This window comes from Balearica regulorum, chromosome 1 (assembly GCF_011004875.1).
Source record: "Balearica regulorum gibbericeps isolate bBalReg1 chromosome 1, bBalReg1.pri, whole genome shotgun sequence".
Lineage (NCBI taxonomy): Eukaryota > Metazoa > Chordata > Aves > Gruiformes > Gruidae > Balearica > Balearica regulorum.
In genome coordinates, this window is record NC_046184.1 from 217,943,954 (window position 1) to 217,968,544 (window position 24,591).

At 69.3% G+C, this 24,591-nt stretch overlaps 2 protein-coding genes across 5 annotated transcripts in view; one reads left to right on the forward strand and one right to left on the reverse strand.

The window, feature by feature from the left end:
* Positions 1 to 3,584: 3,584 nt before the first annotated feature.
* STARD10 (StAR related lipid transfer domain containing 10) lies at positions 3,585 to 11,943 on the reverse strand. 3 transcript variants are annotated; one of them, XM_075742671.1, is made up of 6 exons: positions 11,659 to 11,943; positions 5,943 to 6,090; positions 5,608 to 5,711; positions 5,264 to 5,381; positions 4,681 to 4,733; positions 3,585 to 4,595 (listed from the first exon to the last, which is right to left on the reverse strand). In XM_075742671.1, exons 1-6 carry the CDS (start codon positions 11,818 to 11,820, stop codon positions 4,368 to 4,370), a joined length of 813 nt encoding a protein of 270 aa, XP_075598786.1. In that variant the 5' UTR covers positions 11,821 to 11,943; the 3' UTR covers positions 3,585 to 4,367. The 3 variants fall into 3 exon arrangements, with proteins under 3 accessions (XP_075598786.1, XP_075598785.1, XP_075598788.1); XM_075742670.1 differs by having other exon boundaries at positions 3,811 to 4,607; positions 11,659 to 11,854; XM_075742673.1 differs by having other exon boundaries at positions 3,811 to 4,607; positions 5,943 to 6,085; positions 11,659 to 11,798.
* Positions 11,944 to 17,703: 5,760 nt separating this feature from the next.
* CLPB (ClpB family mitochondrial disaggregase) overlaps positions 17,704 to 24,591 on the forward strand; it is an 86,647-nt gene continuing 79,759 nt past the window's right edge. Inside the window, exons 1-2 of one of the 2 annotated variants that reach the window (XM_075742696.1) lie at positions 17,704 to 18,425; positions 23,037 to 23,088. In XM_075742696.1, the coding sequence (XP_075598811.1) occupies positions 17,789 to 18,425; positions 23,037 to 23,088 (689 nt within the window). In that variant the 5' untranslated portion in view covers positions 17,704 to 17,788. The remainder of the gene's footprint in view (positions 18,426 to 23,036; positions 23,089 to 24,591) is intronic. The other variant, XM_075742697.1, reaches the window with a different exon arrangement.

Here is a 24,591-nt window from a genome sequence, read left to right on the forward strand (position 1 = left end):
CCCAGCAGCTCACCGTCCCCCCGGTGCCCCCACTGCACCGCGGTGCCCCAGCAGCGCGTGGGGTAGCGAGGGACGAGCAACACCCCCCCCCGGAGAGAAACCACAGCCGAGGAGGTGTGGGGGGGGGTGCGTGTGTGTGTGTGTGCCCCCCAAGGCTGGCGTTGCACCCCCAGGTCCCCCGGCATTGCCCACCCCCCCGGGCAGAGGCGCAGAGCACCGAGTACCTCTGTTCGGCGGCAGCCGGGGCTCCGCGGAAGATGCCGAGACACCTCCCGGGGCGGGGGCGGGCAGGGCCCCCCCAGCCAGGCGCGGCGGCAGCCCTGCCAGGCCCGAGCTTGTTCCCGCACGGAGGTTTGGCCGCCTCATGGAAACGGGAGCCGAGGGGAAAACCACAGGGACTTTCCCAAAAAAAAAAAAAATTAAAAAAAAATTGGGTTGTGGGGGGGGGTTTCCCTCCCCGCTCAGTTCCCAAAGCCTCGGCGAGGGGAAAAAATGAAGCGGGACGGTTTGGGGACGCGGGGGGGAGACGTGAGGTTCCCGCGGTCGCCCCCCATGGCTCCCCACGGCGGGGGCTGCGAGTCGGCCCGGGCGCGTTGCGCTTGGGCTGCCCAGACAATGCTCCTTTCATCCCGCAGAGCAGCCCGAGGACGGGGACACGCTGGCTGCCTGCTCCCGGGGCGGGGGGGGACACACGCGGTCCCCGCAGTCTCGGCCCCTCGCCCACGCGAGGCCGTGCCCCGTGCAAGGAGGGGCCGCGCACGGCAGCACCCGCCGGCCGACGCGTCGGGCTCGGCCCCACGTTTAGGGGGTGATGCTCTGCGGGAGCTCAGCCTTCGGGGCCGGTGTCTGGCACCCCCCCAAAAAAAAAGTGCCTCTGCTGCCTGCATCCCCCTGCTCACAGCACCCCCCCTCGCAGCATCCCCCCGCTCCCCGAAGCCATCACCCCCCCCTCGCAGCATCCCCCCACTCCCGAAGCCGTCACCCCCCCCCCGCAGCATCCCCCCGCTCCCGAAGCCATCACCCCCCCCCGCAGCATCCCCGCTCCCCAGGCGCTCAGCGCCGTCGCTGCGGGCTCCCCCAAGCCGTCAGCAGAAGACGAGGGTGCCGTGGCCTTCCCCAGGCGGTGGGGTCACACGGACCGCAGGGCACCCCGAGTCCCCCAGGGGACCGGCAGCCGCGCAGGGGGGGTCACCCCGGTGAAGCCGAAGCCTCGCACACCTCCCCGACAGCGTTTAGGGGGACACCAACGTCCCCCCAGCCAGCGGCGGGACAGAACCAGCCCAGCACCGCGAGGAACCCCCCGGCGCAGCCCTCCCGTACCCGGCAGAGCCGCGTCCTCCACCCGCGCTGCCGATCGCCTCCATCCTACCTGAGCCCCCCGAAACCCCCCCAGGCAGGCAGCTCCCTCGGCACCCCAGGCGTTCCGCAGCATCCTCCGCTCCCCTACGGAGCCGGTTCTTCTCGCAGGCCCCCCGACGCCGAGGCTCTGGCGGCACCCCCAACACGCCAAAGACCTAAGAACCCCCCCGCGAGGGGTTTTGCCCCGTTATCTGCCCCCACCGCGCAGCCCCCCCCGGGCCGCAGCGTGGTCCTGGCTCCGGTTTTGCGCCGTTATCGCCCCGCGCGGGGGTGGAGCGGCGGCCGGCTTCCCTCGTTAATTGGGTCCTATTTTTAAGTCAGGTTCGGGAGAGGTGCGGGGGAGGATGAGGAAGATGCAGCAGATCGAAATCGACGGGCGGAATCGGAAGCGAGTCCCCGGGGCCCAGCCCGGTCCCACGTGCGACGGCAGCACGAGGTCACGCCTGGCGCTGGGGTGCGCGCCGGCGGCACGCCGGGAACGTCGCATCGGCTCGGCCCACCGGCACGCTGCACCCAGCCAGGCCCTGCCGGCGTGCTGGGGCGGGGGGGGGGCTGCGCTGGCCATAACCGCGCGCGCCGGCAGCTTCGCACGGGGCTGCACCCCATGAGGAGCGGGGGGGGTCCCGGGGCTGAGCCCGCTGCGGCCGGGGTCCACGCAGGGCCACGCTCCCCTGGATGGAGCATCCCCTCTGACCCCCCCCCAGTGCTCCGGGCACCCCAACACCTCGCAGACCCCCGCTCCCTGGGGGTGCCAGCCTGTCCCCTGGATGGAGCATCCCCTGTGACCCCCCCCCCCCAGTGCTCCAGGCACCCCAACACCTCGCAGACCCCAGACCCCTGTCTGCACCCCAAAACCAACCCCCCAGCCTGGCAGACCCACTCCCGCACCGGGGGCAGGGGGGGGACCCGCGGTCGGTGTCCGTGTCCCGTGTGCCCCCCCCCCCCCCCCGCAGCACCGGGCCCGGCTGCGCCCCCGCAGCGCTGCCCCCCCCGACCCCCCTCACCCCCCCCCCCCCGCTCCGGCCGGTGCCAAAGTTTGCGGAGAAGCAGCGGGGGGGTGGGGGGGGGGGGCAGGGCCGGTGACCCCCCCCGGGCAGCCGGGGGCCGCCGCCGTGTGTGTGTCCCCCCCCCCCGCTCCCCGCACTGACCTGGCCGGGCGGCTGCGGGCTCCGGCGGCGGCTGCGGGCCGGGCACGGGGGGGGCTGGGGGGGGGAGGGAAAAGCCCTTCCCGGGAGTGAATAAAAGGAGGTGCCCTGGCAGAGCCCGGCCCCGGCCGGCTGCCCGCTGCGCCCCCCCGCTCCCCAGCGCCCCCCCGGGCAGCCCACAGCTCGGGGGGGGGGGGTACACATCGAGGGGGGGTGGGGGGGGGGGTGAAGGCCCCGGGACACCCCGAGCTCCATCCTCCCGCCGCAGCCGTCGGACCCCCCCCCCCCCCCCATTTTAGGGCGTTTCAGCCCCCCCCGTAGTGCTGGAGCGCGGCTGGGGGGGGGCGGGATGCATCCCCAGAGAGACCCCCCCAACCCCTGCCCCCCGCCCCGGCGCTCCTCTCCCAGGGGGGGTTTGGGGGTGTTTTAGGGGGGGCTGTGCCCCAGTTGGGGTGTTCGACAGGCGGTACTGGTCGTACTGGTCTGGCTGGGGCAAAACGCGCTGCAGGGGGGAGCAGCCGTGTCCCTAATTAGTGCCCAGCGCTAATTGGGTTTAGGGGTTTCTCTGGCACCCTCTGGTGGCATCGCCACCGCCGACAGCCCCCCCCGGGGGCCCCTCCCGGGCTCAGCCCAGGGACCCCACAACCTCCTGTGGCCCCCGGCAGCACCCCCACGGCAGGGCACCCCCGGGACACCCCCCCCCCCCCAAAAGCTGGGGGCAGGGGGGGTCCCAGGGCACCGAGGCAGGACAGAGATGCCGTGCCACCCCCCGCACCGGATTTCTTTCTTTTATTCCGAAATAATCAGCTCCGGTATAAGGTACAAAATCTCCGTCCCCCCCTCGCCGCCCCCGGCAAAGGACGGGGGGCAGGAGCGCGGCCCAGGAGCAGCTCCAAAACCCCGGGGCAAGGCCTCTAATTCCAGTGTAGAAAGTGTTCGGACACCGAGCTCGGGGCCCCTCGCCTGGACGGGGGGGCAGGAGCCCCCAGGGACCCCCCAGCAGGTCTGGAGGTGCCAGCAGACCCCCAGGTCCCCCCCTCCAACATATCTGGAGGTGCTGGGAGCCCCCATAGACCCCCCCAGCACATCTGAAGATATCCGAGATGCTGGGAGCCCCCCGGGACCCCCAGAATGTATGGAGGTGTCAGGAGCCCCCCCCAAGATGCTTGAAGATGCTGGGAGCCCCCAGAGCCCCTCCAGCATGCATGGAGGTACCAGGAGCCCCCCAACATGCATGAAGGTGCCAGGACCCCCCTAAGCCGCCCCCCCCCCCCGCATGCCTGGAGATGCCAGGAGCCCCCCAAGCCCCCCCCAAAGCCCCCTTTGCAGGCCGGGAGGTGCGGGCAGGCCCCCCCCAGCCCTGGGGTCCGCTCGGGGCAGGGGTCCCGCGGGAGGAAGGCAGTTCTGGGAGACCCTACCAGAGGAGACGGGGGGCAGGGACAGGGGAGCAGAGGGGGTGTGGGGAAGGGGTGTGGGGGTGCCCCCAGGGCTGGGGAGCAGGAACAGGGCCCCCCCCCGCGTCCTCTGCCCCCCCCTCCCCGGGCCAAGAGCTGAAGGGCACTTTGGGTCTGCAACCGACGGGGACGACGTCGGCGTCCCGCGATGGCTGCCAAGGGACCGGACACCCCCCGACCTCCCACCCTGGGGTGGGGTGGGGGGTGGCAGCCCCCGGCCGGGGGGAGCCCAGCACGGCCCCGCTGTCCCCAGGCAGGGGGGTGGCAGCGGGGGGACGTCCCCCCGTCCCCGTGCCAGAAGCGTGGGTGCACGTGCACGTGCGTGCAAGAGAGAGACACAAACTGCATTTGGGGTGGGGGGGCACGGGGACAGAACGGCCCCAGGGGGTGTCGGGGTGTGCGGGGGGGGTCAGTTAACGCTGTCCTCGTCGCTGGCCTCGCCGCGGTCGTCTTTGGTCTCGGCCAGGGAGCTCTCGTCGATGTTCTCCAGGGAGTCGGCGTGCTGGAGGGACAGCTCGGAGAGCGGCAGCGGGGGCAGGCGGCTCTGCTCGGGGAACAGCCAGGGCTTGAAGTGCGGGTCGTGCTTCTGCTTCCACTCCGGGTACTTCAGGCAAGCCTTGTACATCTTCTTCATCGCCTGGGAGGAAGGCTGGGTCGGAGCTGAGCCGGGCAGGGGGACCCTTTGCACACACACCCCCCCCGCCCCGCTGCGACCCGCTCACCTTGGGGGCCAGGAACTGCGAGGATTTGTTCACCACCCACTTCGGCAGGGAACCTGCGGAGACGAGAGGAGCCGGGCTGGGACCGGCACCCCCGGCACAGCCAGGACCCCCCCACACACCCCCCGGCACCCTCCTCGGGGACACCCGTCTGCAGAGGGGACAGCGGGGGGAGCGCTCCGGGGGAGTTGGGGTTTGACCCCAAGTGCTGCCTCAGCTGCAGCCGCGTTCAAAACCAAAAGCGGTTTCAGCGTTTTGGCCGCCCCTTCTGCCCCGGAGAAGAACTATTTCAAGAGAACAGGCCCAAAATGTTTCCTCCCGGCATTGCTCCAGCGCTCCCGGTCTGGCTCCGGCTGCATCCCGAGATGCTCCCGGCTGCCTCCCTGCCCATTGCTGCCTGCTGCTGCCCGTCTCTGAGCCCCCCCCCAGCCCCCCCACCCCTCCCGGCTCCACAAAACTCCCACCCGATTTATTAACCTCGGCCGACCCGTGAGGACAGCCCCCAAACCGGAGGGCGACCGTCCCCGAGGGACGAGGACGGGACCGGGGTGGGCTGAACCCTGGGGCGCGGGGGTCCCCCCCGTACCTTTGGGGTCCACCTGTGCCAGGTAGGTGATGGTGCAGCTCTTGGCTCCCGTCCCCTCGATCAGGTAGCCCGTCTGGATGGAGACCGCTCGCACCATGTCCTTCCGGGGGGGGTACTTCTGCAGGGGGGGACAGCGCGGGGGGCACAGGGACGTGGCGGGGGTGGGACGGGGTGCAGGCAAGCACTGACGGCAGGCAGGGCTGCCCCGACCCCCACAGCCCCCCCGACCGCCTCCGGCCTCCTCCCCAGCTCTGAGCGACCCACGGGGCAAACCCAGCCCCGTCCCGGCGCGGGCGGCACCCCAGACCACCCCCACCACCCGCCCCGACCCCCCCGGCACTCACGGGGTGCTTGACGGAGTAGTTCATGATGATGTAGTCGGTGCCCATGGGCAGCCAGGAGCGGAGCGTGATGACGTCCCGGTTCTTCAGGGGCTTGGGGCACCTCCCTGGGGACAGGAGCCGTGGGGGACCGGGGTGAACCCACTCCCCCCCCCAGTGCGGGCATCCCCCCCGGGACTCCAAGCCCGCCCCCCAAATCCCTCCTGTCCCGGTACCCGGGCTCCCCGCAGCGATGCCCGGGCACCCCGGCACCCACCAGCCCCACGGACGCTGAACCCACAGCCGCAACGGCCCCGGGGCTCGGCTCCCCCTCCGGGACCCCCCGGCCCCCTCCTCACAGGCGTAGTAGCCCACGTCGGAGTTGACGGTCAGCTTCCCGATGTCGAAGGTCTCGATGACGTTGGTGTCCCACTTTTTCCGATACTCGATGTCATGCAGCACGTCGTAGAGCGTCTCCGCCGGCACGTCCTTGCACTCCATCCTGCACTGCAGGGGTGGGTGGGTGAGAAACCACCCCGGGCCGGAGGGCTCCCCAAAACACATGGCAACCCCCCCCCCCCCTCCCCCCCAAGGAGCTGGATCCCAGTCTGGCCCAGTCTAGCCCAGTTTGTCACCCAGGGCCACCTCGCAGCCCGGGCACACGGGGCCGGCTACACCCCGAGGCAGCGTGGAGCCGAGCGCCGGATGCTGGGGGGTCTTTTGGGGGGGGCACCCTCCCACCTCACCTCTTCCCCCCCATCACCGTCCCCCCCCCCAGCAGCATCCCTGCACGGGGCACCGGCGGTGCCGGGGGGGGGGCGGCTGGTGTGCGGGGCCGTGCCCTGCGCCACGGGGCAGCGAGCATCCTGCCGGGGGGCCGGAGCGGGGAGCAGCCCCCCGGGTTGGGAGCAGCTCCAGTAACCATGGCAGCCAAACCCTCAGGAAGAGAAGGAAAGAAAGGAGAAGCTGCGGTCCTCCCCCGGCAACGGGGATGCCAGCCGGCAACGGGGACGTCATCCGGCAACGGGGATGCCACCGGGGCAAGGGCCGCCGGAGCCGTGGGGCGGTGCAGGCAACTGTGCAGCGAGCGCAGCACGACTGCTGCTTGCAGGGCCAAACCCTCCACCCACGAAGCCCGTCCCTGCCCCACGGAGCCTGTCCCCAACCCCATGGAGCCCATCCCTGCCCCACAGAGCCCGTCCCTGCCCCACGGAGCCCGTCCCTGCCCCACGGAGCCCGTCCCTGCCCCACGGAGCCCGTCCCTGCCCCACGGAGCCTGTCCCCAACCCCACGGAGCCCGTCCCTGCCCCACAGAGCCCGTCCCTGCCCCATGGAGCCTGTCCCCAACCCCACGGAGCCCGTCCCTGCCCCACAGAGCCCGTCTCTGCCCCACGGAGCCTGTCCCTGCCCCACAGAGCCTGTCCCCAACCCCATGGAGCCCGTCCCTGCCCCATGGAGCCCGTCCCCCCCGTGCCTTGCACTACAACCCCGCCACGTGAGCCCCCGTTCGGCCGAGCACCCGAGGGGCCTTGCCAGACGGTTTCACGGAGCGCAGCCCCAGCCGACGTCCTCGGGGACCCCCGCTCCCACCCACAGCCGGGCCCCGCTGCCAGGACCGTGCCTGCGCCGGGCTGGGCGCGGGGTCGGGTGCCGCCACCGATCCCGTTTATCCCCAAAGCGGGGAGGCAGGTCGGCCGAGCTGTGCCCACGCAGGCAGGACCGGCCGGGTGACTCAGGACCTGCCCGCGCTGCCTGCAGCCTGGGGGTGACTCACGGCCCCGGGGGGCTCGCAGGGCTCTTGCTGGGGGACGAGAGGGGACGGTGGCGGCCGGGAAGCGCCCAGAGCACCGCGCGCCCCAGCCCTGAGTCAATATTGACTCTGACGTGAACGGGGCGAGGAGGAGAAGGAGGAAGCAAGAGCGAGAGTGGGGAGGCGAACGCAACGGGGGCAAGGGGCCACCCGAGCCAGCTCTGCCCCGACGCCCTCCCCGCCCCGGAGATTTTGCAGGGAGGGGGCTCACGGGGGCAGCTCTGGGCCCGCACGGGCACGGCCGGCACCAGGAGAAGTCACCGGGGCCATGCCGGGCACGAGGGGACGGCTGACGGCGTGCCGGGCTGTGGGACGAGAGCGGAGGGGGGGACCCCCCCTCTGCCTGGGGGGCTGCGGCCACCTCGGGGGGAACCTCGCGGAGGCCACGCAGGTGGTTGGGGACTGAGGGGACCCCCAGGATGGAGAAAAACTCCCTCCAGGGTCACCTCAACCCCCCGCCCCACATCCTCGGGGGGGGGGCCGACACCGGCACCAAGCCCCGGCTTTGCCAGCGGCGTCCCCTCCAGCCCAGAGCGAGCTTCCCCGGCGGTGCCCGGTGCAGGCAGTGCCGGCGGCCATGGGGGTCATTAATTACAGAGAAGATCTCCCCCGCGGCCCGGATGTGCGGCGTGATCGCTAACGACCGGGCGCCGCGTCTCAAGGTGACCTGATGAATAAGTGACGAGCGGGAGCCGGGGTCCGGACAGGGACGGCCAGCGCCTGCGTCCCCGGCAAAGCCCGGCAAAGCCCGGCGAAGCTCCGGCCCCCTCCCGGTGTTTCCCATGGGATGGCTCCTTCCCAGGGGCGGCGTCTCCCCTGGGGCTGGGGGTCCCCAGGCACCGGCTCGCTGCTCCAGCGGGGTGGGGAGAGGGGTCCCGGCTGGGGTCCCCCACCCCGCAGCCATCTCGGGCACCACGACGGCGAAGGGGCAGCCCCCAGGCCACCAAACCCCGCGTCCCAGGCGTGAATCGGCCCCGGGTTGTGTCGGATCCCGGTGGCACAAAGTGGTTTCCAGACTCCAGAGAACAGGTTAGACGAGAGCTGCATCCCTAATGGCGGGGGGGGGGCAGCCGCCTCGGCGCAGGGCGAGACCTTGGGGTTTCCTTTAATTACAAAGCAGCAGCGGGAGCGAGGAAGCCAGCGAGCAAACAGCGAGGAGAACGGCTCCGGGGAGGCTGCGGGCGCCAGGCACCGCGGGCAGCCCCCAGCCCCCTGCCCGGGGAGCCACGGCGTGGGGGGGGGGCGAACGCCCCAGCTTGGTGCCGCCGGGCCACGTCAGCGACGCCACGTGTGCCGGGGCACCTGCCCGTGCCGACGGCCGGCGGGAAATCTGGCGGGAACATCCTGTCCCAGGCCGGGGGTGCTGGGTCTGGGCGCTGCTGGGGACTGGGGGGGGGGCACAGGGACCGTTGGTCCCCCCACGGCCCCCGGTACCTGCACACGCGTGGCGCCGAGCAGGGAACCTCCAAGCAGGATCTGGCCAGGAGGGTGCTGGACCCAGAGCGGCTTGGGGGGAGCAGGGCTGGGTGCCGGGGGGGGTTTGCAGAGCCCCGCGGGGCGGCTCGCTGCCGGGGGGAGGGCAGCGGGCACGGGGAGCAAAGGTTTCCTGGGGGGAAACGGGGACCTTGGCCCTTTCTCGGGGACGAGGGGGCTCCTCGTGGGGTTCAGCTGAGCAGCCCCCCAAGTCCGGGCTCCCCCCGGCACAGAGAGCGAAGCACCGGGCTGCCCCAGCCCTGGGGGGCTGCCCCGGCTCGGGGGTGTCGTCGGGTGCCGACCGCCCCGCGTGGGAACGCGCCGTGCCAGCCCGGGCCGGGACATCCTGGTGTGTGCCGGGAGCCGGTTCCCTGCCCCGCCGACCGCCGCAGGCAGACGTGGCACAGCGGGATTGTCGGGGCGGGCAGGGGACGGGCAGGGGACGGGCAGGGAGTACCCCCCCCATACCGTGTCCCCCCTACCACGTGCTCACACCCACTCCCTCCCACCGGATTTGGCACCCCAATCCCGCCGGAGATGTTTCGGGATGCAGCAACGCCCCAAGAGCGAGCAGCAGGGCTGGGGGGCACGGGGGGTTCGGCGGGGGGGCCGGGACACGGTGACCCACGGGGCCGTGCACGTGCCGGGGAGGTGCCCAGACCCACGGGGACGGGTGCCCCACGTCCCGCTGGCCACGTGTCCCGGTGCGGGGTCGGGCTCACGCCTCGGGGGGGGGCGGGGAGCAGCACCAGGGACCCCCCCAGACCCCAGGGCCCGTCCCCCCCCTCCCAGGGCTCGCTGCTACGGCACCGCGGCCACGGGGGCACGGCGTGGGCCCGTCCCCGGGTCACCGCAGCCCCGATACGCAAACACGGCCGCGGCTCCGGCAGCCGGCTGGCGCCGGGGAGCAAACAGAGGCAATTCCCCGGCGGGCGCAGGCGCGGCGAGAACCGGGCACAGCCGGTGCTCCCGCCACCGCCACCGCCGCCACCCCAGGGACAGGTTTCCCCGGCGCTGCCAGCGCTGCTTGTTTGCGCGGTTGCTGCAGAGCGGCGTGAGAGCAGGCCGCACCGCCGCCACCGCCTCCGCCACCAACCCCGCCGGGCCACCACCGTCCCTGCCGTGCCTCGGCCCAGCGGAGACGCGGGCGATACAACCCGCTGCACCGGGGAAAGCTCTGTGGAGGTGCTGGCAAGGACGGGGCCACCGGCCAACCCCGCAGAGAGCCAGCCAGAGGCTCCAGCGTGGCACGGTGGCCCGTGGCCACCGGCAGCCCCAGCCTGACGCCGCTCCTGTCCCAAGTTTTCCCTTTGATTCCTGGTGTCCGGTCCCCGCTTTGCCAGAGGGACGAGCCGGGACGTGCCCGTGGGCCCCCCCACCATCCCCCAGGCACGCTCAGCACCGCAGCCCTGCTCTTCGCTGCACACCAGGACCTCGCTCCCCGGTTTTTAGGGTGAAGGGATCCCACCCGGCAGCCCGGTATCCCCCGGCGAAGCCCACCCGATCGGCCGCGGGCGGCACAGACGCTCAGACCCGCCTGTGCCAGCCTGGCAAACCGGCACCAGGGAGGGAAGGGGCCCCCCCGGGGGATGCAGCGGGGACCCGGAGAGCCCCGGGAACTTTGGTCCGCGTCGGGGGGAGAGGGGGCTGCAGGGCACCGCAGGGCGAGGGGACAGCGCGGGTGGGGACAGCGCGGGTGGGACACGGGGTGAGGACGGAGCAGGGCTGGCGGGGGGGGTGGGCCGGTGCCCAGGAGGCCCCGAGGAGCCCCCAGCCCAGCCCCAGCCACATCTCCTCCGTGCAGCGAGCGCCGGGGAGGGCACGGGACGGGCAGCACTGAGGCCCCACGGTCCCACAGCCCCGGGGTCCCTGTTTGAGCCCCCAGTCACCCCTGTGCATCCCCCCGGTCCCCAGGGGTCCCCCCCGTCCCCGCTCACTCCCAGAGTGCCCATGTGTCCCGGGGTGCGGGCTCACCCCCGGCACCCCTCTTGTCCTTGGGTCCCTCTTTGCAATTGGGTGCCAGCTCGCCCCAGGGTGCTGCATCGCCCCAGGGTCCCCACTAACTGCTGGGGTCCCCGCTCACCCCAGGGTGCTGCATCGCCCCAAAGTCCCTGCTTGCCACAGGATTCCTGCTTGCACCCACGGTCCCTGCTCACCCCAGGGTGCTGGATCACCCCCGGGTGCTGGATCACCCCCGTGTCCTTGCTTTCCCCCAGGGTGCTGGCTCCCAGGTCCCCGTTGGCCCTAGGGTCCCCATTAACTCCTGGGGTCCCCACTCACCCTCAGGGTCCCTCTTCACCCCAGGGTGCCAGTTCACCCCCCCTCAGTCCCCACTTGCCACTGGGTCCCCACTAACCGCTGGGGTCCCTGCTCACCCCAGGGTGCTGCATCGCCCCAGGGTCCCCACTTGCCACAGGATTCCTGCTTGCACCCACGGTCCCGGCTCACCCCAGGGGTGCTGGCTCACCCTTGAGTCCCCACTAGCTGCGGGGTCCCCACTCGCTCACCCCAGGGTGCCACATCATCTCGGGGTGCCGCATCGCCCTGGGGTGCCACATCGCCCTGGGGTGCCGCATCGCCCTGGGGTGCCGCATCGCCCTGGGGTGCCGCACCGCCCCGGGGTCCCCGCTTGCCTCCAGGCCCCCCCCGAGGATCCTTGTCACCCCCCGGATCCCCCCTGCCCCACCGCCACCCCCGGGGTCCGCGCTCCCTCCGTGCGGCCGGGTCCCGGCTCCCCCCGGTGCAGGTGCCCGGTGCCCGGTGCCCGGTGCCCGGTGCCGGTGCGGGCTCACCTTGATCTTGTGGAGGGAGCGCTCGGGCTCCAGCAGCTGGACCCAGACGGCCACCCCCGCCTTGCTGTAGGTCAGGCTCCAGCCGCGCTCCGACTCGCACTCCGCCCGGAACGCCCCGAAGTCCCGGTCGTCGGGGATCTGCACGGTGTCGCGACCCGACATGGCCCCGGGACGCACCCCGCCCGCCCACCCCCCGCGGACACCCCCACGGACACCCCCCACGCAGCCCCGTGCCGGTGCCGCGGGTCGCGGCGGCCCTACGGCGGCATTCCCGGGGCGCGGCGCCGCCCGGTGCGCGGTGCGCGATGGGCCGGGGCGGGGCCGGGGCGGGCACCGGGGGCGGGGGGAGCGGGGGGGGCACCGGGGGGAGCCCGGGGGTGGGGGGACCTGGGGAGAGCCCGGGGATGGGGGGAGCCGGGGGGCACCGGGGGGAGCCCGGGCGTGGGGGGAGCCGGGGGGAACCGGGGGGAGCCCAGGGACGGGGGGAGCCGGGGAGAGCCCGGGGGTGGGGGGAGCCGGGGGGAACCGGGGGGAGCCCAGGGACGGGGGGAGCCGGGGGGAGCCCGGGGGTGGGGGGAGCGGGGGGCACCGGGGGGAGCCCGGGGGTGGGGGGAGCCGGGGGGAACCGGGGGGAGCCCGGGGGCGGGGGGACCTGGGGGGGCACCGGGGGGAGCCCGGGGGCGGGGGGAGCCAGGGGGAACCGGGGGGAGCCCGGGGGTGGGGGGAGCCGGGGGGAACCGGGGGGAGCCCGGGGGTGGGGGGAGCGGGGAGAGGCCGGGAGCGGGGGGGCGGGGGGAGCCCGGCGGGGGGGGGAAGCCGAGGGGGAACCGGGAGCACCGGGGCTGGGACCGAGAGCACCGGGTGGGGGGAGGGCCTGGGGGGGTGACGTGCACAGCGCTGCTGCGGGGGTACAAACACCCCCCGTGCACACCCCCCCCGCACACCCCCTGCACACCCAGCCTGCCCGTGCACACGCCAGGTGCACACACTGCCTGCATGTGCACACGTGCCCCGTGCCTTTACACACGCTTCCCTGCCTGCCCGTGGGTGCACACACATATGTCCCTGCCTGCACACACACACAGGGGTGCACGCACACGGGTGCACACGCAGGTGCATGCACATCCCTCGCCTGCTCGCCTGCACGCAGACGTGGATGCACACCCACGGGTGCACACACATCCCTCACCTGCACACAGACATGGGTGCACACCCACGGATGCACACGCACTCACCCAGGCGCACTCACGCCGTGCCGTGCGGGGCACGGTGCCGCCGGCGCAGGACTGGGACCCGCGGCCCCTCGCCAGGCCGCCGTGCCGTGACCCCGTCTCTGTGAGTCCGTGGCCGCACCGCCACCGTCACCCCGTGCGGCACACGAGCATCATCCCTCCTCACCGGGGACACGCACGGTGCCCGGCAAGCGCATCCCCCCCCCGTGCCGGTGCGGGGCCCGGCTGCGGCAGCGCGGCGGTGGAGCTGGCCGGGAGCGGGAGGGCACGCTGCCATCCTCGGCGATGACTAGGAGGCAATTTTGGGACAGGCTGGGGCTTCCCAGCCAGCTCTGGAAATGCTGCAGACTCAGGATTTCTTTTTCTCGGCTTGGAAACGCAACGGAAGCCTCTTCCAGCTCACGCTGCCCAAAATAACCGTTTAGAGGACGCCGGAGCGGCGCGGCGATCGCTTAGCACGGCCCAGCCCAGCCGGTCCCGGCAGCCGGGGGGGCACAGAGCCCCTTCCCGAGCTGCGTGCCCAAGGACGGGCCCCCCCAGGATGTAGTCCCCGGGGGAAGGGGGGTGTCACCATGCACGGCGCCCACGGCACGGGGACCTCGCAGAGCCGGGACTCGACGCGCGGCACGGCTGCTCCCGCGCGGTGGGGCCGGGGGGGGTGTCCTGCCGCCAGCATCCCGCAGCCTTTCCCAGCCCGGCTTCACCCCCCTCCGCACCGCGGGCAATGCCAGCTCGGGGGGGGGCGGACCGGAGCACCCACGTCCCCAGACAGGGCCTGCCGTGCACACCGCGGCGTGCAGAGCCCGAGCCTAAAATAGGACAGACGTCATCCGCGGGCCTGTAAATCCCGCCTGCGTGCGGGGCACGGCGCGGCCCGGCCGGCTGCCTGCTGGAACCGGGCCGGGTTGGGGAACTGGGCTTGGGAACTGGGGGAACTGGGCTGGGGAACTGGGGGAACTGGGCTGCCTGTGCAGCTGCGACACAGCTTGAACCGGCCGAAACTCGGCGCTGGGTGCAGAACTGCCCGTTTCTGGCTGTTCCCAGGGACGGGGGGGGACACGACACCATCGTGTTTCCCTTTGCTCCCCCCAAACCCCGTCCTTCGTCCCCGCTGTCGCCTCGCGTGCCGCGGCGGCTCTCGGCAGAGGTCACGGCACAGCCAGGCTGCGTGGCGCTGCCTTAACGCTACCCCTCCGCCCCGCATCTCCCTGACAGGCTTTAATTAGCAGAGTGCAAAGCTAAATTAGCCGTGCAAACGTGTCAAACGTGTCCCACGCTGCCAGGCTCCACCGAGGGCTGTCGGGGGGGGCGGCTGCTGGGAGCCGCCGGAGAGATGCAAATACCCGGTGATAAGGGCTCATCGCCGCGTCGAAGAAAATGGGTTTCCTGCAGGAGACTGAGCCGCCGCGGTCACCGGTGAGCTCCTGCGATCTTCCCGGAGCTTTCTGGCACAGCTTGGCACAGCTCGGTGCTTCCTCAGGGTCCCAGCAGCGCCCGGTATGAGCCCCACATCCTGCTCCGGGAGCTGCTGGGCACAAAGCGGGTGTTTCACAGAACCCTGGACTGGTTTGGGTGGGCAGGGACCTCCCAGCCCATCCAGTGCCACCCCTGCCATGGGCAGGGACACCCTCCACTAGCCCAGCTTGCCCAAAGCCCCATCCAACCTGGCCTTCAACACTGCCAGGGAGCCAGGGGCAGCCACAGCTTCTCGGGGCACCCTGTGCCAGGGCCTCAGCACCCTCACAGGGAAGGATTTCTGCCTCCCATCCCATCCCATCTCCCCTCCTGCAGCTTCAGGCCATTCCCCTTGGCCTGTCCCTCCCTGCCCTTGGCACCAGCCCCTCTCCAGCTTTCCTGGAGCCCCTGCAGGGACTGGAAGGGGCTCGAAGGTCTCCCCGCAGCCTTCTCTTCTCCAGGCTGAACCAGCCCAACTCTCTCAGCCTGTCTCCAGAGCAGAGGTGCTCCAGCCCTCCCATCATCTCCGTGGCCTCCTCTGGACTCGCTCCAACAGCTCCATGTCCTTCTTGTGCTGGGGACCCCCGAGCTGGACGCAGCACTGCAGGGGGGTCTCACCAGAGCGGAGCAGAGGGGCAGAATCCCCTCCCTCGACCTGCTGCTCACGCTGCTGGACACGCAGCCCAGGACACGGGTGGCTTTCTGGGCTGCCAGCGCACATTGCTGGGGCATGTGGAGCTTCTTGTCCCCCAACACCCCCAAGTCCTTCTCCTCAGGGCTGCTCTCCATCCATTGCCCCCCCAGCCTGGAGTTGTGCTTGGGATTGCCCCGACCCACGTGCAGGACCTTGACCTTGGCCTTGTTGACCTTCACATGGTTCGCATGGTCCCACCTCTCCAGCCTGTCCAGGTCCCTCTGGATGGCATCCCTTCCCTCCAGCGTGTCGACCCAACACCCAGCTTGGTGTCGTCGCCAAACTTGCTGAGGGTGCACTCGATCCCGCTGTCCATGTTGCCGATGAAGATGTTGAACAGCGCCGGTCCCAGTACCGACCCCTGAGGAACGCCCCCCCGTTTCATTATGTGTGCAATAAACTGCTGCTTCTCAGTCACCCTGATTATTATTTTGGTCAACTTTTATTTTTTCTTGCTAAAATGCAACTTTTTTCACAGGCCGGTCGAACCCCCCCGGCGCTGAGCTTGCCGGAGCCCGTCGCAGCGCTGGAGCGACGCCGTGGAATTCCAAACCCCGCGAGTGGCTGCAGCCCCCCCCCGTCCCCCCAAGTCCCGGCGTGGCAAAGCCCCGCGGGCAGCCCCAGCTCCCCCGGCTCAGGACCCTTTTCCTCACCGAATAACGCGGAAACGGCCCCTTTCCTCCCGGAGCTGCGAGCGCGGGCGGGAAACGGGGCGAATCCCTCCGGCTCCGAACTATCGACGGGCCTGGAGGGGGGAGAGAGGGGACGCGGCGGCTGGAGGTGCCGGGGGTACGAGGGAGGAGGAGGAGGAGGAGGAGGAGGAGGAAGGCAGCGCTCCCGACCCCCCCGGCCATTCCCACCCCGGTGGTGTGGCGCTTCCCGGGGTGATTTCCTGGCGGAAAGCGTTCGGGCCGTGTCGCGGCTCTGTGCGACGGCGGGGAGGGGGCTGAGCCCCCCGCGGCAGAGCGGCCCAGGGCCCGGGGCGGCGTTTGGGGAGGTTTGGGGGATTTTGGGGGACGGAGACGTTTGCCGGCCGCGTCCCGGGGTCCCTCGTGCCATCGGGGGGGCAGAAAGCAAAGGCCAGGGCACGCGCACGTGCACGCACACTCAGAGTCACGTAGATGCACACGCACACAGGTGTGCACTCATGCACAGGCAAGCACACGCGCTCACAGGCACGTAGGTGCATGCACAGATGCGATTGGCACACGTGCGCACGCAGACACACGCACGTGCACAAACGTGTGCTCATGCATGCGTGCACACACAGACACATGCACACGCACCCGCAGGTGCGCTCATACACAGGCGTTCACACGCACTCGCAGGCATTTACACGCACGCACACAGAGGCATGCATGCACACACGTGCACTCATGCACACACGTGCGCTCACGCACACGCACAGGTGCGTGCACACACAGGCACGCACGCACACGCACAGGCCCGTAGGTGCACGCACCGACACGATCCGCACGCGCGCACGCACATACGGACACGCGCACGCGCACCCACAGGCGCACTCACGCGTGCCCGCGCACAGGGGTTGCACACCCGCGTGCGCACACGCTGGGACGGGCCTGGCGGAGCCCTTCGCACCCCGTGCAGGGTTTGCTCCGGGGGGGCTCGGCCGGGGTGCCCCGCGCTGCTCCCTTCCCCCACGCTGCCCAGAGGGGCCGGGCAGGGCCGAGGTGCTGCCTGCGCTGCCCGTGCTGCCTGCACTGCCCGTGCTGCCCGCGCTGCCCGTGCTGGGCAGGGTCCCCGGCGCGGAGCAGGGGTGGGACGAGGGGAGCAGCGCGGTGCGAGGCCGGGAGAGGCCGCCCGCCCCAGCAGCACCCAGCCCAGCTGGGTGTGCAAACCTGGCCAGCGGGTGTGCAAAGGGCCCCTGGCTGAGCGTCCGGAGCCGTAGTTGCTCCGCGACGCTGCTCATCCCGGGGGCACGCCCCAGCCCACACGGGAGTGCCCCTGGGCGTGCGAGGCCCACGCGGGGGTGCAAAGGGCTCCCGCAGGGCCCGCAGCGTGTGTGCACACGTGTGTGCGTGGCTGCATACGGGTGTGCGTACAGGAGCGTGCGTGTGCACCCAGGTGTGTAAGAGTTCTACGTGCACGCACGCGCCTGTGCCTATGCTTGTGCACCCCTACGTGTGCACGCAGGAGTGCACGTGTGTGCGTGCGTGTGTACTCCTCTGCGTGTGCATGCACGAGTGCATATGTTTGTGCTTGTGTGTGTGCACGCATGTGTGCGAGTGCACGTGTCTGTGCAGGCATGTGTGCGCTCTGTGTGCGTGCATGTACGCCAGTGCACCTGTGTGTGTGCCCGCCCGCCAGTGTGTGTGCGCACGTGTGTGTGCACGTGTGTGTGCACGTGTGTGTGTGTGTGTGCACGTGTGTGTGCGCACGTGTGTGTGTGCACGCGCGTGCAGGCCCGGGCCGGACTCGAACCCGCGGCCCCGCGCTGCCCCTGCCGGGACGGGAGCCGGCGCGACTTCCCGGCATGCCCCGGGCGGGCGGGGCGGGCCGCGGAGCCCTCTGGGAGTCGTAGTCCACGGAGGCGGCGGCAGCGCGGTGAATTCCACGGAGGGGACTACAACTCCCAGCAGGCCTTGCGCGCGGCCCCCCCCCCGCGCCAACGCCCTGGCCGCGCCGGGCAGCCGGCGGCCGCCATCTTGATTCACCGGCCTCAGCGGCCGGGGGGGGGGGGGTGTGTTAGGGAAGGTGCGAGCGGCGCAGCGCGGGGAGCGAGGGGACGATGCTGGCCTCCCTGGCGTCCCGCCCGCCGCCACCGGGGCTAGCGCGGCTCCTCCGGGCGCGGCCGTGGTTGTCGCCGTCGCAGGCGGCCTACGGAGCTCCGGCGACGGCTGAGGTGGCCCGAACGGCCGGGCCGCGGTTGTTCCCGGCTTCGACCGCCAGGGGGCGCCGCGAGCCCACGCCGCCGCCGCCGAGCGCGGAGCTGCCATGGCGGGGCGCGGCCTGGCGGGGGCGGCAGCGGGGCCCGGGCCCGGGGGGGAGACCCCCGCTAACGGGGCCGGGGCCGGGCCCGGGGGGGTCCCCTCTAGCAGCGGGGCCGGGGGTCACCCCCGTAGATACGGGGCCAGGCCCGAAGGGGACCCCCCCCGCAGAGGGGCCGAGGCGGCAGGTCCCAGGCTTGGCCCTGCTGCGGACCCCCAGGCCGCGAATCACCGGCCTGGCTAACGCAGGCTGCCCCGTCCCGGCGGTGTCCCACGGAGAACCGGCACCGTGGCCCTCGGGTGCTGAGCGGGGCTGTCGTCGCGGAGGAGACCCCGGCGGGCGTCGGAGCGGAGACGGGAGCTGCGCCCCGGGAGCTGCGGTGCCTGCCCTCCTCGCTGCGCTGGCCTACTGCTACATCAGGGACCACCTCTCCAAGGGTGACTATCGCTGCTCGGCCGGGCTCCGCCGGCCCCGCTGGGAGGGGGCTTGGTGCGGAGCAGAGGCGCTTGTGCCCCTCGGGGTGGGGGGGCGCGGGGGTCCCTCCTTGGGGATGGAGCCTGCCTGCTGGTGCTGGCCTGGGAAGCCACCCAGAGAAAGTGTTAGCCTTGATCCCGGAGGCGGGTTGGCCTGTGGTGGATCCCCAGACTCTTCTGTAGTATGCAGGTAACGATGCTCACGTTTGCCACCAAGATAAAACAGCCAGAGCTCTTGTGAGCTGCAGCCCAGACTGTCTCTGTGGTTCTGAGATGTGTGCTGGGCGAGGACCCGGCTCCGAGGACCCGGCTCCCAGTCCCTGTGGGTGAGGAAGGTGGCAGGGGAGGGTTGGAGCGTGTTCTCCGCAGGGCTGGCTCTCTCCAGTCCTCTGCTGTGAATGTAGGACATTTTGGGCAAGCACAGAGGTTTTGGAGTTGGGAAGGGATTGAGGCGCTACCCTGACGAGCCCGAGGTTTCCTCGCGGGGTGGTTCGTGCCCACCCCGCTGTGGGAAGGAAGCAGTCAGCAGGTGGCCACGAGCCCTTGTTGCCACAGCATTAGGTGTGGGTCTAGGAAGGCTGATGTGTGCGTCTGAGCCGAAGCGCCCTGGATAGTCCCGGTGATCTGTTGGGGCAGGTTGCATGTTTTCAGGTTGATGTGTAACTGTAGGTTTGCGCCACAGTGAGTCCTGTTCTCGGCACTCGTGCAGTGTTTTGTGTTTGGGAGTACGCGGGGTGCAGTCCTGCGGCGCGCCGCCCTGCGCTGTTGTCACTCCGCTTTCCTGCCGCAGGACGGGAGACGGAGTGGCATCGTTGGTGTTACCGGATCAAGGTGGTGTTGGAGCTGGGACACGTTTGCTGCTCTGCTGAGTGCCAGGCACGCAGCGCCGCAACCTTCAGGCCTTTGGCTGGAGCTCGGTCTGAGCTGCGGAGGAGGAGATGGTGTGTGCAGGAGGGGGGACTTCCCCGCTCGCTGCGGTGCCTTCGTCATGAACCAGTGCTCACTGCTCACGGGTTCGGGCTTGCTGGCAGCGAGCTCATCGGCTGGTGTGACACAGGCCTGGGGCAGGAGGGGCTGTGACTTCAGAGCAGAACATTTACTCGGTGGTTTCAGGCACGTCAGAAGTTGGTTTCCCTGTGAGTAACACACAGAGCGCTGCTCTGAGCTGCCGGGTTGGTTACCCAGGAGGTTTCACCATCGTTATGGGGAGTCATGTATAATTAGTGCGTAGGAAAGATCTGTGAGACCGAGGCCTAGCTTTGTTGCAGGAACTGGTTTCTGGACTGGTGAGCGTTTAGGGCCGGGCAGCCACGTGGCTGTGGGTGCTGGTGGAGGGGACAGAGCCATGAGTGTCCCGAACCCCGCAGACAGGGAGGGGGGGACAGTGCGGGAAGCAGGTGGGACACTTTCCTGGAGAGGGCAGGGATGCATGGACCTGGCTGCAGAAGGTCGGGCCTGGAGAGCTCAGGGGTCATCGCTGAGCCAGGCTGCGAGACGGAGAGCCTGCCCCTCGCTCTCGCTTTGTGGGTGGGGTTGGGGGAAGCCCCACGTTGTTCTTTACCAGGTACTACATCCAGCTTGGGGGTCCCCAGCACAAGAAGGACATGGAGCTGTTGGAGCGAGTCCAGAGGAGGCCACGGAGATGATGGGAGGGCTGGAGCACCTCTGCTCTGGAGACAGGCTGAGAGAGTTGGGCTGGTTCAGCCTGGAGAAGAGAAGGCTGCGGGGAGACCTTCGAGCCCCTTCCAGTCCCTGCAGGGGCTCCAGGAAAGCTGGAGAGGGGCTGGTGCCAAGGGCAGGGAGGGACAGGCCAAGGGGAATGGCCTGAAGCTGCAGGAGGGGAGATGGAGATTGGATGGGAGGCAGAAATCCTTCCCTGTGAGGGTGCTGAGGCCCTGGCACAGGGTGCCCTGAGAAGCTGTGGCTGCCCCTGGCTCCCCAGCAGTGTTGAAGGCCAGGTTGGATGGGGCTTTGGGCAAGCTGGGCTAGTGGAGGGTGTCCCTGCCCGTGGCAGGGGTGGCACTGGATGGGCTGGGAGGTCCCTTCCCACCCAAACCATGCTATGAGTCTGTGATTCAGGTGCTTCCTGCTCTCTCCTCAACATTTTCTGCCTCTTTTCTTTTCTCCAAATCATTTGTGCCTGTGGCTCAGCCTTCTGCCTTGCATCTTTAACCTGTGTCCCTGCAGAGCGGCACCAGCAGACAGGGCTCTGTCCTGTGCCCCCCATCCCCTGGTCCTGGGGCGAGGGCCCCTCTCTCGGGGCATGAACACGCAGCCACAACTGGACGGAGGTAGCGATTACGGCTCATCCCAGCAGCCAGCCTCTGCAGAGGTTCGAGCTGCACCGCAAACCTCAAGGTTTCCTCCGCTGTCCTCAAAGTAACAGCACTCAGTGTGCTGCGCGGAGCTATTTTGGCTGACGGATGTCATCGGTGCAGACACACATCCAAGCTAAGAGCTTTCCACCACAAATTGCTTGTGGTCTTATGAGGAAAGCCGAGATGGGTGGGCACTGCGGGTTTGCCTGGACTGTCTCAAGGACAATTCACCAGGCGGAGCATGTCCGAGGGGAGCAGTGGGCGTGTTTATGTGCCCCCACCCCGGGCAATGGCGGCTGCTTGCTGGCCCGAGTACTGCAGCAGAGCACCGGCAGCACAGGCCACTCAGCCCTGCCCGAGACACGGGGTGAACTCCAGGCAGTCGGGACACCAGAACTCTGATGTCCGAGTTACCAAGCATTCAGCCACCACAGCCTGGACTCAGGCCCAGCAGCGTCCTCCTCCCAGTCACAGAACCCCAGACTGGTTTGGGTGGGCAGGGACCTCCCAGCCCATCCAGTGCCACCCCTGCCATGGGCAGGGACACCCTCCACTAGCCCAGCTTGCCCAAAGCCCCATCCAACCTGGCCTTCAACACTGCCAGGGAGCCAGGGGCAGCCACAGCTTCTCTGGGCAACCTGGTCCAGGGCCTCAGCACCCTCACAGGGAAGGATTTCTGCCTCCCATCTCATCTCCATCTCCCCTCCTGCAGCTTCAGGCCATTCCCCTTGGCCTGTCACTCCCTGCCCTTGTCACCAGCCCCTCTCCAGCTTTCCTGGAGCCCCTGCAGGGACTGGAAGGGGCTCGAAGGTCTCCCCGCAGCCTTCTCTTCTCCAGGCTGAACCAGCCCAACTCTCTCAGCCTGTCTCCAGAGCAGAGGTGCTCCAGCCCTCCCATCATCTCCGTGGCCTCCTCTGGACTCGCTCCAACAGCTCCATGTCCTTCTTGTGCTGGGGACCCCCGAGCTGGATGCAGCACTGCAGGGGGGTCTCCCCAGAGCGGAGCAGAGGGGCAGAATCCCCTCCCTCGACCTGCTGCTCACGCTGCTGGACACGCAGCCCAGGACACGGGTGGCTTTCTGGGCTGCCAGCGCACATTGCTGGGGCATGTGGAGCTTCTCGCCCCCCAACACCCCCAAGTCCTTCTCCTCAGGGCTGCTCTCCATCCATTGCCCCCCCCCAGCCTGGAGTTTTGCTTGGGATTGCCCCGACCCACGTGCAGGACCTTGCCCTTGGCCTTGTTGAACTCCATGCGATGTGCATGAAGGCTGGTAAGAATTGGGGAGAGTTGTCCCAGCTCCCCAAACACCCGGGTCCAGCTCTGCTGGCTGGGCTGGTTTTGAACACTGCTGCTCCAGCAGCTCTGTGCGTCTCCGAGGCAGAGCTGGGGTGCTGTCCTTCCCTCCCTAGCCAGGAGGTGTCATTCTGAGCCCGCGCTAGGAGCTCGCTGCCCTTGTTGTGGTGTCTGGAAACCTCTGGCTGAGGCTGTGACTGCCTGGGGTGACAGTGCCAGCTGCCCCCCAATGCCTGCTGCACCCCGGAGCCCGCCGTTTGCAGGTTGGCTTTGCAAACACAGGAGGAGCCTTTGTTTCTCCAGCTGTTAACGGGTTCCTCAGGGGCCCCAGCAGGACCTTTCCCCTCCGCTCCAGCCTTCTGCCAGGCCCATCTCACGGCATCTCCCGAGCCAGAGACCGGCAGCGCCTGAGTTGTCAGCGAAGGTAGTTCCCTACAGACGTGGGTGATCTCTGGCAGGCTGGGAGACACTGGTCTGCCACGCAGGAGCAATTCACAACATCCCTGGCTGCGTCCCCTGCGGTGCTGCCCAGGGGAAGCTCTCTGTGACGGTGCTGCAGGCAGGGAGCTGCTGTTGCAGGCAGGGAGCTGCTGTTGCAGGCAGGGAGCTGCTGTTTCAGCTGGCTGAAGGTCTGGGTTTGGGCTAGGGGAGGAGGAAGGATTCAGCTTGCACACAGGTTCCCGTGTGTCTGCTCGTGGCTGTGGTTTGAAAACTCCTGTTCAGTCCTGCCTTCCCCAGAGCCTCGCACCGGGGCTTGCCCGGAGGCTCTGGTAAGTCAGCAGGCAAGGGATTTTGGAGTAACCTGCTCAGGGAAATAGATCCTTCCTAAGTTCTGGTGTTTGCTGAGAGCTGTGAGCGCAGGCCCTGCCTTCTCTGCCGTAGTGGCCTGAGCCACCTCTGGGTTATGATGTGCGTGCGTGTGTGTTTGGCTGCTAACTCGCTTTCTCCCTTTCTGTGTTTTCAGAAGACGCTCTGCTGGAAGCTGCGAGGATCAACAACGTTTCGGAAGTCAACAGGTGAGCGGGCTTTAGAGGTGTGAGGGAACAGGGCTGCCGAGGGGTGGGAAGGCCGGAAAGCTCTGTCAGCGCTCGGGGAAGGGTGGGCTCGTCCTCGTTACGCGCTGTCACTCGGCTCTTGTTCGTGTTGGGCTGGGCATCCCGAGGCACAGCTCCTGGGCTAGGGCAGTGGGGGCTGCTGCTCCCACGCCCCTTGGGGTGCTCACCTCACCGTCACAGATCCAGAGCGGGTCAGAAGGGACGGTGAGCAGAGTTACCTGTGAATTGGAAGGTGAATCGCAGATCCCTGTGCTGGGAGAGGACAAAGCGTGAGGCCGTGCCGCAGAGAGTGGTGTGGGGGTACCCCTCCAGGCCAGAAACCACAGAGCCTCGTTTGTGGGGGTCTGTCTCTGAATGAACAGCCCTTACGGGCTCCTCAGCCTGAGCCTGCAGCTCTCCAGCCCAGACACAGGCTCGTGTCCCACAAGCAGCACAGGAGAGAAAGACAGGGAACTACTGGGGAGTCCAGCGGAGGGCTGTGAGGATGAGGAGGGGCCTGGAGCATCTCTGGTGTGAGGAAAGGCTGAGAGAGCTGGGGCTGGTTAGCCTGGGGAAGAGAAGCCTGAGAGGGGATCTGATCAACACTTCTCAATATCTAAAGGGTGGGTGTCAAGAGGAAGGGCCAGACTCTTCTCAGTGGTGCCCAGTGACAGGACAAGGGGCAACGGGCACAAACTGGACCACAGGAAGTTCCACCTGAACGTGAGGAAAAACTTCTTCCCTCTGCGGGTGACCGAGCCCTGGGACAGGCTGCCCAGAGAGGTTGTGGAGTCTCCTTCTCTGGAGAGATTCCAAACCCGCCTGGACGCCATCCTGTGCGACCTGCTCTGGGTGATCCTGCTCTGGCAGGGGGTTGGACTAGATGATCTCCAGAGGTCCCTGCCAGCCCCCACCAGTCTGGGGTTCTGGGACTCTGGTCTACCCATGCCACCCAAGCCGACCTGTCAGGGAAGTGGCTGTGGTTGGGTGACCAAGGTGATGCCTGTTAGGGAATGGAGCATCTCCAGAGCTGTCCCGGTGCTCCTGTCCCACGGGCAGCAGGCCTCCAGCTCTCTTGTTGCTGTTGGCCGTTGCCGCCTCTGTTGGGGTTGTGCCGTGGCATCGTTGGGGAGCTGTCTAGCAGCGTTCAGTTCCCTGGGGCGTCAACCAGCAAGCATGTTTCTCAGGCCCAGTGTGTGCCCAGTCCCTGGGAGGCACGTTTGCTCTCTGCCCACCCAGTCTTCCTGCGACTGTAGCTCTGGGGAGGGGCTTGGACTGGCTCAAGCAGTTCCCAGGATGGCTTGTGAGCAGCAGTGCTGCATTAATGACATATACTTGCTGGCAGGCCAGCGCTGACCTCATCTGCAGCGAGTGCCAGGGGCTCAGTCTGGAGCTGCGCAGGGGAAACAAGCCTCCTGAAAACACAGGGTGAAGAGAAATGTCCGAGAACCAGGCGGAGCTGCCTGGCCTGGCCTTTCTCAGTGA

What these genes read in the sequence shown, in the direction of transcription:
- STARD10 (XM_075742670.1), bottom strand. Translation starts at nt 11,820, where the DNA reads ATGTCGGGTCGCGACACCGTGCAGATCCCCGACGACCGGGACTTCGGG. An exon ending in ACTACTCCGTCAAGCACCCC is followed by an intron (nt 5,382 to 5,607) that starts GTGAGTGCCGGG and finishes CCCCCCCTGCAG; the next exon opens with AAGTACCCCCCCCGGAAGGA. An exon ending in GGCACAGGTGGACCCCAAAG is followed by an intron (nt 4,734 to 5,263) that starts GTACGGGGGGGA and finishes TCGTCTCCGCAG; the next exon opens with GTTCCCTGCCGAAGTGGGTG.